This window comes from Macadamia integrifolia, chromosome 8 (genome assembly GCF_013358625.1).
Source record: "Macadamia integrifolia cultivar HAES 741 chromosome 8, SCU_Mint_v3, whole genome shotgun sequence".
In the NCBI taxonomy this organism is placed as follows: Eukaryota; Viridiplantae; Streptophyta; class Magnoliopsida; order Proteales; family Proteaceae; genus Macadamia; species Macadamia integrifolia.
In genome coordinates this window covers 21,008,380-21,023,953 of record NC_056564.1, presented here as the reverse complement: position 1 = coordinate 21,023,953, position 15,574 = coordinate 21,008,380, and the positions used below count along the sequence as shown (strand labels likewise).

The 15,574-nt window shown below is 39.1% G+C and overlaps 3 protein-coding genes across 3 annotated transcripts; 2 read left to right on the top strand and 1 right to left on the bottom strand.

Moving 5' to 3' along the window:
* Window positions 1–825: 825 nt before the first annotated feature.
* On the top strand, window positions 826–4,874 carry LOC122086210 (VAN3-binding protein-like). Its single transcript, XM_042654947.1, has 7 exons — window positions 826–1,690; window positions 1,765–2,073; window positions 2,412–2,790; window positions 3,058–3,231; window positions 3,714–3,763; window positions 3,872–3,929; window positions 4,420–4,874. The coding sequence occupies exons 2-7, from the start codon at window positions 1,792–1,794 to the stop codon at window positions 4,644–4,646; spliced, it is 1,170 nt and encodes a 389-aa protein (XP_042510881.1). The 5' UTR covers window positions 826–1,690; window positions 1,765–1,791; the 3' UTR covers window positions 4,647–4,874.
* A 1,208-nt stretch (window positions 4,875–6,082) lies between these two features.
* LOC122087294 (formyltetrahydrofolate deformylase 2, mitochondrial-like) lies at window positions 6,083–11,337 on the bottom strand. The gene is made up of 8 exons (XM_042656371.1): window positions 10,895–11,337; window positions 10,607–10,716; window positions 9,933–10,083; window positions 9,720–9,793; window positions 9,477–9,636; window positions 8,953–9,051; window positions 8,764–8,850; window positions 6,083–6,329 (listed from the first exon to the last, which is right to left on the bottom strand). The coding sequence occupies exons 1-8, from the start codon at window positions 11,036–11,038 to the stop codon at window positions 6,183–6,185; spliced, it is 972 nt and encodes a 323-aa protein (XP_042512305.1). The 5' UTR covers window positions 11,039–11,337; the 3' UTR covers window positions 6,083–6,182.
* On the top strand, window positions 11,338–12,373 carry LOC122087295. Its single transcript, XM_042656372.1, has 3 exons — window positions 11,338–11,480; window positions 11,639–11,791; window positions 12,019–12,373. The coding sequence occupies exons 1-2, from the start codon at window positions 11,475–11,477 to the stop codon at window positions 11,789–11,791; spliced, it is 159 nt and encodes a 52-aa protein (XP_042512306.1). The 5' UTR covers window positions 11,338–11,474; the 3' UTR covers window positions 12,019–12,373.
* Window positions 12,374–15,574: the final 3,201 nt, after the last annotated feature.

Genomic DNA, 15,574 nt, shown 5'->3' with positions numbered 1-15,574 from the left:
CTCTGGTCTGGTTCTTAAAAAATATCACCCAGTCCATTTTTTTTTTTCTTTCCAGGTAAACAATGAACTAAAGTGAAGAAACAATGAATGAACTATAGATCTAGGATTGAGACTTGCTGATGCAAGTTGGAGTATGGCTTTATTAGTTTGAGTTGAGCTCAAAAGCTTGATGCTTGGGTTTGATATCTTTTCTGCAAGACTCATCCTCTTGTGAAAGAGAAGGATAAAATTTCCTTTGGAGATGAAAGGTGGAAAGTATACCTTTTGTTGACTTCCACTAGAAGGACTTATGGGTGCCGTAGCAAGGAAACAAGGAACATCACGAAAGAAGCAATCAGTGGTGATTGCAAGTAAGGCATCCAACATCAAACCCCTCTTGATTGCACTAAAGATAGTGGCTGTCACAATCTTTATAAGAGGAGATAGTGATTAGTCTTTATCTTCAGCACTCAGAATAATCATGCTCCACCTTCCATTTCGTCATACAATCAATTGGGTGCTCAAGAAATTTTCTGGAACTGTTTCTTCTTTCTTGATATGCCAAAATAGCTTTACTACCTTGGAAACCAAAGGACAAACTAATGCTGTTTACTCATTTTAAGCTTAAAATGGTATGATCTATATTATTACTGTAAAGGTTGGGAGGAAAATTGGGAGTTTTCGGTAATTTATTCTTTGTGAGAGAAATGCAAAAAAAAGACTTTTTTGATAAGAAGGAGTTAGAGGGTTCTTGCGGGTTCACCCAAAAACTTAAGCTAATAGGTGAAGATAGTCCAATGGTAAATGAAGATACATCCAAAGGTCTTGGATAACCGATATGGGACTTTGTAAGATCTCTATTAAGTAGAACACACTTAACAGAGTGACTGACTGCATAAGCAAGATTGACCCATTGACTCGCACAAAACCTGGATCACCGTCTTTCAGACAACCCAACATATCAAATGCGGGAAAATTTGTTTCAATGTCATCAGTTCTGGTCGGATCCTTGTGCCACAGGATGTCGGGTATTCGAGTTGACCGGAAGTTTCGGAATCGTTGGTTGGTCCCCTAGTTTGACATCTGGAGGGCAAGAATCTAAATGGGTTTTCATAAAGAAATGTAGATTCAAGATTTGATTAGTAGTAGTTTATAAGGATTAAAGAGTGAAAGAAACAGAAAAGCAAAGATTAAACATTTCTTTAAATAGCTTTTCTTAGGTAACTTCAAAGCCCAAGAGAGGCATCCCCAAGAGAGTAATGAATATGGACTGTGGACTAGATTCATCCATTCACTTCATTTCTACTGTTGTCTCATGCATCCAACCACCGAAAGTAATATGCACTAAACCCAACAAAAGACTATAAACAGAACCCACAAGGGTCACATACAGATCTCATTTGTAATTACTATATTAAGTATATAAAATCAATATATATGGGGAGATGTGATCTGTTACACGAGCGGATGCCCGTGGGACAAGGAGAATGTTTTCTGGTAATTTCGAGTTGAATCAACCAATGATTCATTGGGTTTGCAACATTTCCTGAACTTCACCAGTCTTCAATGTCAGAATCCTTGACAGGGAAGCAATATTCATGGAGGAACACCAAGCACAGGGCTTCCTTCTCTGTTACAGAATCTAAGCTGTCTCTCTAATGTCTACTTCAACCGTTTACCTATATATACTTTCTGCAGGGAGGAACTGAAAGTAAGTAAAGTTTGTCACTTACCTTGCTTTGTCAACTCTGTAGTTGATGATCCTGATCCAGTCTTTGTTTGCAGGAAAGGTATTGTACAGATAGAGAATTAATGGAGAGTGGTAGTTATTTGAGTTGGAAGAATAATTCTATGGGACTTCACTGGCTAGAGAAAGCACAGGAGGATGAAGAGCTGGGCATACAGTCACTGTTGTCGCTATCGTCCATCCCTCCACCGCAAACACCCAAGGAACCCATGGAATTCTTGTCGAGGTCATGGAGTCTCTCTGCTTTTGAAGTCTCCAAGGCTTTAGTTCACAAACAGAGTCATCATCTTCTTGACAAGAATTCAGATACAGTTTCAATACCGGAGACAATCATGGAGCCACAATGTGTAGGTTTCCCTTTACTTTCTGTTTTTTGACTAAGCTTACATTTTCTCTCTCATGGTTGAGTTGTATAACCATCTTATCACTTGGGATGACCAATCCAAGTTATGGGGTATATATCTCACAATCCCAACTGAGATTTCATTTGATCTATGATTTGGATGAATGGAGCATCAATTGAATTGTTAGCTTAATGGGAAAGAAAGAGATCAGTACTGTTAATTTTCTATATTCAGTAGAGGGATAAACAATAGATTGTAGACTTGAACCTGATCAACTGTTTGTAAGATTCCAACTGATCCCTTTAGCGATTTCAACTAGTTCACAGTTTACCTCTTTGCAGACGAGCAAAACAGTTAATCCAGTTAATGCACTACGAACAGCAGGGGTTGGAAAATGGTTCCATCACATGGAGTTTAACCATAACAAGAAGAAAGAGAAAGAGAAGGCACGTATAGAAAATGCTCGTGTGCATGCTGCTCTCTCTGTGGCAGGAGTTGCTGCAGCCTTGGCTGCTGTGGCTGCAGCAGAGAACTCCAATAGCCAAAGCTCAAGGATGACTGCAGCTGTGGCTTCAGCTACAGAGCTCTTGGCATCACACTGCATTGAGATTGCTGAATCAACAGGAGCTGATCATGATCGAGTGGCTTCTGTTGTTAGATCAGCAGTAGATGTTAGAACTCCGGGTGATTTAATGACTCTGACAGCTGCGGCTGCCACAGGTATATCTGCTACATTATTTTGATTTTTGTCATTGATTATGCAGAAATATGAATATATGATATATTTGTTCATTATTATTCTTAGTTCTTTATATATACAAAGAAATACAGAGAACTGTCATCTAAACAAATCCACTTTTCTGTGCTTCTTTGTAGTAGTCCTTACCTTAATGTTATTTTCAACAAATATATGCTGATGAATGATCCATGATAGTTTACTAGAAATTCTTCATCCATTAATGTACTTTTGTTTTCTCTTAAACTAAGCTTTGCGTGGATCTGCTGCCTTGAGAGCAAGAATTCCCAGGGAAGTGAGGAACCATGCAGCAATAACTCCATATGATAGAGGTGCCAGTCCAACCTGTTCTGCTGCTTGTCAGAAGGAAATGGAAATCCAGAATTCTCCGTGCAAAGGTGAACTCCTTCAACGAACACGAAAAGGTAACCAATCTATATTGAATTTCTGGAACCAATGAAGCTTGTCTTCTGATGGATGGTCTAGTACTCCCCCTTACAGCTACTGTGAAAACTAAAATAGAACAGACATGAATATTGTGTGTATGAGGGTTATTACAACTCCTATGCTGAAAAACAAGTTTGCCCGATTGCAACAAGACAATTGAATCACAAAGATTGCCAAGCTCTACCTTAAATTCACTGTGCATGAAAAAATGTAGGCTTGTTGGAAAAGATCCAATCACATCCCTTACAGACACAGAATTGTGCCATATGCTGAGTTCATTTAATCACGATCAGTTGCTAATTAGTAGCAAAATTAGGAATAGAATGCAAATCCATCTAATTTTGTCTGCTGTTCTTGAGTGGGAAGGTCCTTGTGCTTTGTCTATTTGAAAATTTTCTTCCACTAACAACTATTCGACAGGAAAAACTAAACCTTAAGAACTTGCTGCTGGACTTTGCAGGTGTGGTGCACTGGAAGCGAGTCACTATCTACCTCAACAAGAATTCACAGGTAAAAGAAAAGCTCATTAACATGAGAAAAACTAGATTAACTGATAGTAGACTACCATCCAAGAAATGCACCCAGCCTCCCTAATTAACTTCTTTATTGAAATTACAGGCCATTGTTAAGGTCAAACGCAAACATGTCGGAGGAGCCTTCTGTAAGAGGGATAAATGTAAGCGTTCATCTCCAACTGTTTGTGTTAGATTTGTTGATGAGAAGGCTTTGATATTTTTGGCGCCTAATCCTCCAGTAACAAAACATCTGAGCTACATGCCTGGCAAAAGTATGGTCAAAGATCGGATTATATTATGATGCATACTGAGTCATAGCCCAAAGTTGATGCCAATAGCCATTTCAGAATATACATTACCCGGATTAACAAATGAACTGTTAAGAAAAAGAAAAAATTTGATGCCATTTCCAGCTTATGGCCCATCTAAGGATTCAATTATGAATTGAAGGGTCCAACCAAAATCTTATGCTATTCATTTCTAGTATTGGAGTACTGGTATAAATCCAGGAACAGGGACATTTTCTTCTCCGAAAACTTGTCAGGTCTCCACCTAGTGCTAAATATCTAGTGGTTCTGTAAGAATGCAACGTGGAGATTAATGGTGAATGTCATTTGTTCCTAACCTTCCGTTGTATGCTTCTGGTACCAGGTATCGTTTATGGTGTTTGTGATGAGATTTCAGCATGGCCAACGATGAAAGAGGAGGGTGTGGAAGGAGGCTACTTTGGATTGAAAACTACACAGGGTCTTCTAGAGTTCAGGTGCAAGAGCAATGCACATAAACAGAAATGGGTTGATGGCATTAGAAGTCTCCTAGGCCAAGCTGGCTGTATTGAAGAAACAGAGCACTCTATGGAATTGTTAAATATTAACTGAAGAAGTTTCTGTATATTTGTTTCATAAAAGAGGAACCAAGTGCAATGCTGAGACTGTAAATACCTCTTTACTAAAGAAACTTCACTGGCATTTTCTGTTTCCCAGGCTATGGATTCACTTTGTCTCAATTCTCCCCACTGTATTATTCATTAGATATGCAATTGTGTGCATTGTACTTCTCTTTTCAACATCATTTGGCAATATTACACTGGAATGAGATCTACTTAATGATGTTAATACATGAACTGGAAAGGGAAATAAACATCCTATGCATCCATGTATTGAAATGAACTTCTGAGAAAAAAAACATTCATGAGTCCTTTTGATGTAGATATTACAGTGTGGGTAGTAAATTTTGCTCTCCAAGAAGTATAGTTAAGAATGTACCTAGCCATCACTTCCAAAGGTCGGGGGTGCTCATGATGCCATCACAAAAGAGTATCGGCTATCCTGCAACTCTGTTATATCAATGTTTTATAACCTTAGACTGGGCCAGAAAGGTGGACGCAAAAGGTGGGCTTGGGACAGGGGCCTGACCAAGTCCTAGCCCAGAAAACTGGTGAATATGGTGCCAACCCTGCGTTGATCAAAATCTTTCACTGAATAAAGAAGACTAATCAGCTGGCAAAAATAATGTCACCCTATAACAACTTCCAAAGGCAATAGATAGGCAAAAGCTCAGTAGGACCTGAACCTGAGAACCAGTCCCCAAGTCCAAGACCTGGATCAGTCTGGGCATATGACCTTGTACTCTAAGCAGAGCCCTTCCTGGCCCAACGGGGCGACAGACCCTGAGACTGGAACCACCAGCAGAGCTGGCTGATTCCAAGATGACAAATTACTTAAACAACCTGTCGAACTAAGACACAGCTAGAACTGGAATATATGTTATTTTTTGTCATATGTTTTGGTTTAATGACACCATCAATTGAACCTGCTCATTGAATTAAACTCACCAGATAGGGTTGGTTGGCCCCTTTAACTGAGTTGAGCTCTACACCAATTTTACAGGTGGTTTTGGATCGATTCTCTTTGAGATAACTTTAGATTGCTCCTCCATTTTGATAATTATTCAGTTATACCACATCCTAAGTTGCTTCTTGTCTTTTCTTTTTCCAATGAATCAGCTGAAATTCAAGTACTCATCCTCAACTAAGAGCTCATCCGAAATATGCATAGTACATGTTGATTCTTCTTAGAATTTTGCTACAAACAGACTAATCCAGAGTGAAGATGAACTCTACAAGTTCCGAAAGGGAGAAGAACTGTTTACACACATTAAAATTTTTATAACTAGTATTTAATTCAGGCTTTGCAAGTTCTAAGACCCTTTCTTTAAGGTTAGTAATGCTGATCTGTCTGAAAAATTTCAGCGGAGTACTAAACCAATGGCAGAACAGAAAACAGTAACAGGAAACCAAACATAAATGCTGATATTGGCGAGACAATAGAAAGGACGAGATTTAATAATGATTGGCAGTAGATACATTGCAAAATTCCTCTTTTAATTTAAATTTTCTCCATTCCATTTTCCCTTCAAAATACAACAGTCTTGTTTTTGTCATAGGGTAGCACTTGAAGCTCACAATATGATTTTATCGCCTTTTCCAAGCATTGCTTCTCCAGGTTCTCTGATTTCTGAACAAAACTCCGCAGGTTATCTCGGTGGGAGACTCTCTCTACCTGCACAACAACACTGACATACTTCATAGTGTCCTTCTGAGGTTGGACATACCATGTGTTCAATTCTGACAATCCCCCATGTTCACATTTGTTTAAAAATCAAGAACAAGTCAAGCTGCTTTATTTTATGCGTAGGAAACTAGTAAGACAGTATACAACCGAACAAACATGCACAAAGGATCAAAGACAAAGCACACCAAAGAAGAATACACATATCTAATGCACTATCATTAGGGAGGACGCATGGAGGACTTTTGAACTTTAAAATTTGCACCACATGCAATCTTAAAATGGCTCAAAAATTGAAAGCCTAAAAAAGGAAAAAAATACCTAAAATTATATTACCAAAAAACCAAGTCAAAATTGGTAGGATTTCTCACCACACTGGCATTACAAAAGTGGGCAAAAGCTACACTCAATTCGACAGGGTTTAATCTAAAAAAGCATCTTACATGGAAACAACGTTGTCATTTGGAGGGGCAATGCAGTGAATATTTTAAAGGTAGTGTATATGCGGAAATGAAGAATATATGAAACACATATCTCAGTGAAAGTGAACACCTCTTGCTTCCAAGTTAGAAGGGAAAAGGAAAAATTGACAGAATCTGAATGGGACACTCTTTTCTGTCCTTAAACGGACTTCTGTCGTTCAGTACCACATAAATTTTTAGGGTTCAGAACCAATCAAATACCGACTAGGACAACCACATATCAATTCGTACCCTCATCCATCTTCAAGCACAATAGCACATACAAAGAAATAGGCAATATAGAGTTTAAGAATCAACAGAATTCCGCTCCAAACTTTACTAACACTAGAAATTGCAAAAACAACTCATCCCAACAGTCTGCAATGGAGATCAAAGTTGACAAGCCACCCTTCATGCCATTGGCCTACAGTATCTATGATGAACAGACAGCATAACAGGCAAGGGTATTTACTTTTCTGATTCACTTGAGAAAATGCATCTACTGGAGTCAATCATAGACCCCACTTGTGATTACCATAACCACAAAATACTAGAACTGAAATAAGCCTAATGTTATGCCATTAGAATTGCTGTGCTTTCAGAGTCATTCATGCTGCTTGACAAAGTTGAATTTCAAAGTCTTCAGGTTCAGGCATTCTCTGACTTCCCCATTGTAGGCCCAGCACTCAAAGCGTTTACATCCATCATCTCCACGGACAATTTCAGTATGTTCTGTCCCATGCTGAATATTTTGGCATTGTTGACTGACGACCAAGAACCTCTGTCTTAGATGGGATCCATCACTTCTCCAGATGTTCAATTTTCCCTCTTTAGCATCTTAAAATTGAAAGTTAACTGATTCCAGTAGATTATTGTAGAGTAGCTTATGCTTCAGCTTGAGCCATATTCAACGAAAGTCACACAGATCCCTACAATGCCCTCAAAGAAAAGAATGTAACTAGGTTTTACCAATAGCTAATGGTTTAGAGTTTGTTGGACCTTGTTGTACTCAGTGATGACATGCTTCTAGATTTTCTAAGTACTAAAATGCCGCTGTTAGAACTGATCCAGGACAACCATGATTCTACAATCTTATTACATTCCGGAAGAAACAAGCATGTCCATATTCTCCAAAACAAGCAGAAGTACATCACCTCCATGGCCTTAGTCATACTGGAATTGTATGAATTGGCTCTAGGCTGTATTAATTCTCCAATGTCTCTATTAATGTAGGGCAAATAAGACTAGTCTTTACTACAAGGATAAGTTACTACCATTGATTTAAGAAGCCTCCTTCAATCCTTTGATTTCTTTCTATTTTCCATTCAAAGGTAAAAAAACACACTTCATTATCATTTTCCAAAAACAAAAAGAACATGTTTATTCTTTCTTCACTCGATATTTGATGGCAATGAGTGGTAGTTTTTCTACAGTCAAGGATAGCTTAATCAAGATGGGGAATGTGAAATGCCACCTATCCTGCTCTGCTGTATGCATAGAAACACATTTAGCATAGTGTAGAGGATCTGGCCCAATATTAGAAATCCTCCACTTGCCAATTCAGTTGTGTGTTATTTGAATATTCATAAAAAACATTTGAAGCCCCCAAAAACTTGTGGCTTTGTGAATCTCCCGGAAGAACTAATCCTCCCTCAATTAATTAGTGTTCTTCCTGTTAACATTTCAAAGATCACAAAATTTTCAAGTTTTATACATTTAAGGGAGAGGGATCTACATGCTGCCTGATTATATTGGTATGCTACTTGTGAACCCAATAGCATGTAGTGAAACAGTATACTTAATGAGGAGAAAGAAGCGGGGCATATATTTAATGAGAGAAGAGAGACTGTGAGAAGGAAGTACACACTGACAGCGTGTACTTCATTTTCCCTTTTTATAATTGACTGTTCAAAAGTAAATGAATATGTAGTTCAAAGCAATAAGTAACCAGGCACAAGAATCACCATCTGCTCAATAATTGGCCCCGCATCAAGTTCTTCAGTTACAAAGTGACTTGTTGCACCAATCAACTTTACGCCAGCATCAAAGGCCTGTCAAAACTGTGATGCAAATCAAAAAACTATAATGGCAAAGCCAGACAGTAGAAATCATTAAAATTGTCCAACTCCATACAATACACGAATAGACAGAACCTGTCTAGCAGGATTTCCACCCTTGAATGATGGCAAAAGGCCGTGGTGAATGTTAATTATATCCTTCCCATAGTTCTCCAAAAATTTTCCAGATAATATCTGTAGATATATACTAATGTCATGATCACAATAACAAAAGGAAACTAGATCAAATCATCAAATCAATACCTGCACAAAAGAGAGAGTAGCAGCAAAAAATACAAACGAGATGAAGATACCAAGATAAATGATTTATCAATTGATCTGGAATAGGAAGGAAGACTGTCCTCCCTGCCAGTGTCATTACCAACAACACATGCAGAGGGTTTCGAAGCCCATTCAAAAGGAAATTTTCTGCACGAAAAAAGTGATTCATTATAGTCCCCCAGTATTCCTATGCAGACTTTCTTCCCTAACCCACCCAATCCATATAAGGGAGAAGCACCTTCATCTTAAGTAACAATATCCCAGTATCCTGCTTGATTGAACAACGAACCAGAAAGTGACAGATTTGAATGATGCAAAGACATAAGTCTCAAAAGTACCTGCATATATCTCGCTAGCACTAGAAAATCAGTATGCTGAACCAAATCCAAGATTTCACTTTCTCTTTTATTTGTTGGAGCCATGCACAAATAATGGTATGGAATTCCATGCCTTTCAAGAAAACGAATAACATGTGTATTTGGGCCTCTGTCATGATTACTGTAGGAAGGTATTGAACCCTGTAAATTGGTACTTCTGAAGCCAAAACTTCTATCAGGAAAATAAATTTTCTTAAATATCACCTTATAACACGAGTTATATCAACAGGAAGTCTCCCATCTTGCCATGCATGTAACAAATCAACCAGACAGTGGTCCTGCAACAGCATAAGAATGAATAGTTCCAATAAATTGAGTTGCAAACAACATCAAATATATTACACAGAAATTAGATGTAATGATTTTGATCAGCTCCTTTTTCTCCTTTAGGGAGGGGGGGGGGGACAGGAAATTTACCTGCTTCGAAGCAAGAACTGCAATTTTATATTTGGGGTCAACGTCAGGCACCCGTACAACAGATTTCATTGCATTAAACATCTTTGACAGTTTGAAAAAGTCCTCATCCATTTCTGCCCGAGGCCATCTGATGGGGTCAAAGACAAACTCGCTGCCAAGTTGTATTGGAATTCAGTACTTTTTAGATTCAGTTCAATTCATGTTTCAAATTTACAACAATTTCAATCAACGTCAAACTTATAACTGCAAAGAACAAGGATGGCAAAATGCGACCCCAAGTTCTGAAATACTAGATACTGCAACTGCGATACCACATGATACCGAACTCCATATTCAGTCCTTATACAAGCAGTAGTGACAAACAATAACACTACACATGCAGTAATGTAGGGGGAAAAAAATATTGTACTCCTCACATTTTATCCATGTAAATGCTTAACGTAATATGAATTAAATTCAGGACTTGAAGAATCATTATTTGGTTTATCCAAGATCAAGTACAGCTTAAAGGTCAAAACAAAAACTTTCTGTTGAATTATTAGAAGCGAAGGACCTTACAGGGCACAATTTAAGAACATAATGAAGTTGAATTCAAATGAGCTAAGCATATAAATGGGTAGAGTCACCAACAAAAACAATACAGAAACAAACAGTCATGAGTGGTAAAAGTGGACCTTCTAGAATAGAACTGCTTGTTTTCAGGGACAAACACGTCTACGTTGAGAATGTTTCCCCCTCTCATAGCAATGCACTCCGATAGCTTGGCGACAATCCCAACAACATCCTATACAGTATTTAGAGAAACCAATTCAATCCCATTTCAGAAGCTGAAATCCAAACCCCTAAACTCACATCACCAAACCCATCCTAAAATAGATGATTTTTCGTTTGCTTATCAAAACTGGATAAGATCTGAAATGAAGAGATAAAGCTTGGAACCGAGAGAGAGAGAGAGAACGTACAGGGCAGTGGAAGACGTGGATTCCGAGAGCAGTAGCAGACGTGGAGGGGTTGGCGGGGAAATGCCATGAGCTGAAGGCTCTCCTTGTGAATCCTGTAACCTGCGGGACACCGAGCAAGACGTTTCGGAGAAGTTTTTGAATCATCTCTTCTCTCTCTCTCCTCTTCCGGGAGAGATCTTAGAGAGAGAAACTATCACTGGGAGAGGGAGAGATTCCTGCGTTGCTGGCTTGATCCCCGCCGGCTTAGCTTGCCACCCACCACCACAACCGCCGCCTTACAAAATCAGGTAATTTTAATCAACAACCACCACATGCCGTTAGATCACTCAACATGTCAGGTGTGAGATGGCTATCTGGGCCATCGGATGTCGTGGCCCCACCACCCTGTCCTCATGTGGGCCCCACTATTCACCCAATGCCAATGGTGGTACTATATCCGAAGGCTTCCTTCCTCCGCGGAGTACTGAGTCTACCGACCTACTGAACCACCGCCCTTATTTACCAAATTGCCATTCAGTCGGAGCACTTCTTCTTTGAAGATCTTGCGAGCATCTCTTCTGTTCTACAGCAGACGTTGACGATGCCTGTAATGATCTCTCTTTCAGATTCTGTTTCTCGTTAGTTCTTCTGGAATGAGATCTATACATGTTATAGAAGAAATGAAGAAAATCTGAAGTTCTAGGGTTAGGGTTTTTCTTGAATCTAGTTCAGTGAAAACTGATTTTTTGTTAATTTGTGTTGCAGCTGAGGAGGATGTTGGAAGTAGAATCACCGAGTCCACTTAGGTACATAATGGGAGCGTTGGTCATGATGATCGGAGTCGTTTTGCCGGTTGGGTACATGATGTTCCGAAATAAGCGTGTTCCGACGTCTTCCTCCTACTCCAAGCAGACGTAGGTGTGCCTTTCCATTTTCCCTTTTATTCATTTTGAATTAATACCGAAATTTAGACTGTACTGGATAACCTTTCGGAAAGGAAGTTTGGATCTTCGCAGGCATGGTTAAAATGAGGGTTTTTTTTTTTTTTTTCCGGTGTCGATAGTCCTGTTTGGGATTTTCAAAACACTTGAGATGTTTTCAGAATTGGATGGAGTAGTCTGATATTTTTGAAATTTGGGTTGCAGGAGTAAAGGCTTGATCTAGAGATATTTGGGCATGTTCAGTACTCACAGAATTGTTTTCTAGTGTTGATGGAAGAACTACCGCGTCTTGTTTGTAGGAGATGAAGGGAAAGAAAGAGAAGGAACCCTCCATTAATCTGTACAGTAGTAGTATGACATTGTTGAACTGCAATTGTGATGTATGGGTTGTGAGGAATTTGAATGCAATGATGAGCTTTTTGATCAAATAAAGAACACATATGCTTTGATTCTTTTCCTTTCTTCTCTTTACCAGATCAGAGATAAAGATGTCCTTTACCACTTATTTCTCCCTTCTTGTTTGTTCTTATTGTTTGAATAAAGGTTTGGTCCATCTGCCTTTGTTGTTGTTCTCTGTGACATGAATCTGTAGTATGGTACCTCCACAACATTTATCCATTGGTTTGTATGAGGCAATGCTTAAAGTTCTGTTGATGTTATTGTTGAAATCTCTTCAACTTTTTCACACTATCTGTTCAAGAATTTTTTTTTTTACTACAGTCAGCTTTGGGGTTCCCTGTCAAATACACCTTCTAGGACATGCCAGTTGTTGCAGAGGGTTACAGAGAGTAGATTGCACACTCTGCTTGATTGTTAATGTTTAGGACGTGTTTAGCTTCAGGTTAGCTTTATTGCTCTATTGTTATTTGTAGGATGTGCTTTGTTGCAAAAATTTTGATGTGTTTAGTCTTTACTCATTTTAGACTAAATTCTAGTAGTTTCCTGTGTGTATTGTTACTCTCTAGTTGATTTTCCCAGCTAACAAATTTTTACATTTCACTACTTACTGCACATATTATGACCCTCCCCATACCCTACAGTGGGCAGGAGCCTCGTGCACTGGGTACACCCTTTTTAATGATAAACACCAAATGACTGATGAAGAGTCCAAAACCAAGTAGTAAACTGTACTACTCACGAATTGGCTGCTTCTTTAAAACCCTTCTCAATGACATCTTCGCGAACTCGAAATTTGGTTGGTCAAAGTGAAACCTCTGGAAATGGTTCAGTGTACTCTAATCATGATTGTAGAGTTGCAAGATGTCACAGAAATTTGGTTACTACCACAAATCAATTATTATCATTACCAACAGCAAAGGTAGAAAATGTTCAGACAAAAAAACTGATCTAGTGGTGAATGAAGTGAGAGCGCTCAAGAAGCCATTATGACTTGATATTATCCAAGTATGAGGCTAGACCATGGTAGGGGTATTCCATTCTCATCGTGTTCTCCCTCTCTCTCTGTCTCTTCTCTTCTCTTCTACTACTATTCTTTTTCTCTTCTTGTTCTTCTCCTTCACAGGTTCTGGTTGTTAAGATCAGGTTTCGTTACATGGCAAATGATATGTTTGTAGAAACGCAACCCTAAAACGATGCAGAAGATAATGGAAAAACAAAACAAACAATGCACACGGATTTTACGAGGTTCGGCAAGGTTGCCTACGTCCCCGGTGAGATGAGATCCTGCTTCACTATCAATGAAGAATAGGGTTACAGCGCTCGTCCTCACACCTCTCAGTATTGCTTGCATTACAGAGAAAGAAACCCTCGCTACAAATATATAGCGAGAAAAACCCTAATCCGGATTAAACTATAATTGTCACCCTAATCCGGATTGAATTACAATTGCCCTCAAATAAAAATTTCGAGCGGGGGGCTGCGCCCCCCTACACCCCCTGCTATGCAGGGGGGCCTCCTGCCCCCCTTGCAACCCCCACGGCCCGCTAACCGGCTAGCGGGACCGCCGTCTTGGCTGTCTAGGTGCTGCACCAGTACTCCCTGGATTAAACTGCGACGAAATACAAGACATCATACACCAACAATGTTTACCATTGAACTTCACACAAAGATGCTTTTGCGGCAGACCTCAGGATCACTGGGGTATAGATTCATCACTTAGAAATCAGCAAGTTGATTATCGTCGATCTCAGACACTACTTTTACTACTTTACGCTGCTTTTCTGCAACTAAAGCCTCCATATTGGAAGGAATCTCTGAGATTATAACTTTTTTACTATTAAGAAAATAATAATAATAAGAATAACCCAGGGTACAGGGCTCCCGCTACTGCAGGTCCAGGATGGAAAAGAAAAGGTAAGAAACTACAAGATAATATATCATGTTGAAGTAGGGGTTAAAAAGGGCTGGGTTGAGCCGGGTTTTTTAAAACCCTAGCCTAGTTGTACATCCCCTAAACTTAATGTAGGGTCAACCCAGCCCAACCCTAGGTTGGGTTCATGCCAACCCAATCCGGACCTGATTGATTTTGAATGGACCAGGCTAAGTGAGTGAAACGGCATTATTCAATGTCTTTCTTTTCTATTGAAATATAACACATAAATATGAGGAAAATTATCTTGTACCACCCTATTTCTAAACTATATATGACATGCCACCCTAATTTTCTTATAATATCAACCACATCCCTAAAGCATAACATTGTTAGCTTATAATTGGAAAATACCATTTTTGACCATGTTGTGTCTCTCTTCATCTTCATCTTCTTATTCTTCGTTTTTCCTTCTCCCAAAAAAATGCACTTAGTAGACCTAGGAGATAGTTTATCTACTTGCACATGCAAATTATGGACAAAACACACACAGCTAAAGACTCGGGGAGGAATATGAAAACTTGGCAAAGTAGGGAACATAATAGAAAAAGGGGACCTATCTGAAAGCACTGAAGATGGCATACAATTAATCAAGTGACATGCAGTTAAAACCCCATCACACAAAAAATTCTTAGGAACAGGCATATGAATCATAATAGCACGGGTAACCTCGAGTAAATGCCGGTTCTTGCGCTCTATTACCCCATTTTGCTGTGGGGTATAGGCGCAACTGGTTTAGTGTATCATCCCACGATTGATACAAAAATCAGAAATATCAGTTTGAGCATATTCTAAAGCATTATCATAACGAAAAATCTTAACCAAAATGCCAAACTGAGTTTTTATTTTATTATAGAATTGCTAAAACACAAATAAAAATTCAGATCTATCCTTTAACATGTAAAGCCATGTAAGACGAGAATAATCATCCACAAAAGTCACAAAATAACGAAAACCAAATCCATCACTAACTCTGCAAGGACCCCATACATCAGAATAGACTAAGGAAAATAAAGATGGACTACGAGACAAAGAGGGAGATGGGAAGGGCACACGGTGATGTTTTCCCAACTCACAGGCCTCACATTCTAACCTAATCACAAACTTAAAACTAGGAAATAAAAGTTTCAACCTAGTTAAAGATAAATGTCCTAAACGACAGTGCCATTGGAAAGGAGTCATATCCCCAACAGCAGTAGCAGTAGCAGCAGCAGCAGCGTAAGAAGTATGAGAACCACAGCAGCAGCAGCAGAAGCAGAAGAAGTAAGAGCCTCTTTTAACCCATCCTCTCCGTTCTCTATCCCTCTCCCTGTTTCTTCTTCTTCTCCTTGTTCTTGTCGTTATTCTCTTGCTCTTTCTCTATGAATCTGATCACGTAAATCAACCGCTTCCTAGAAGAGATATCCACGAAGTGGGGTAATAATGAAAATT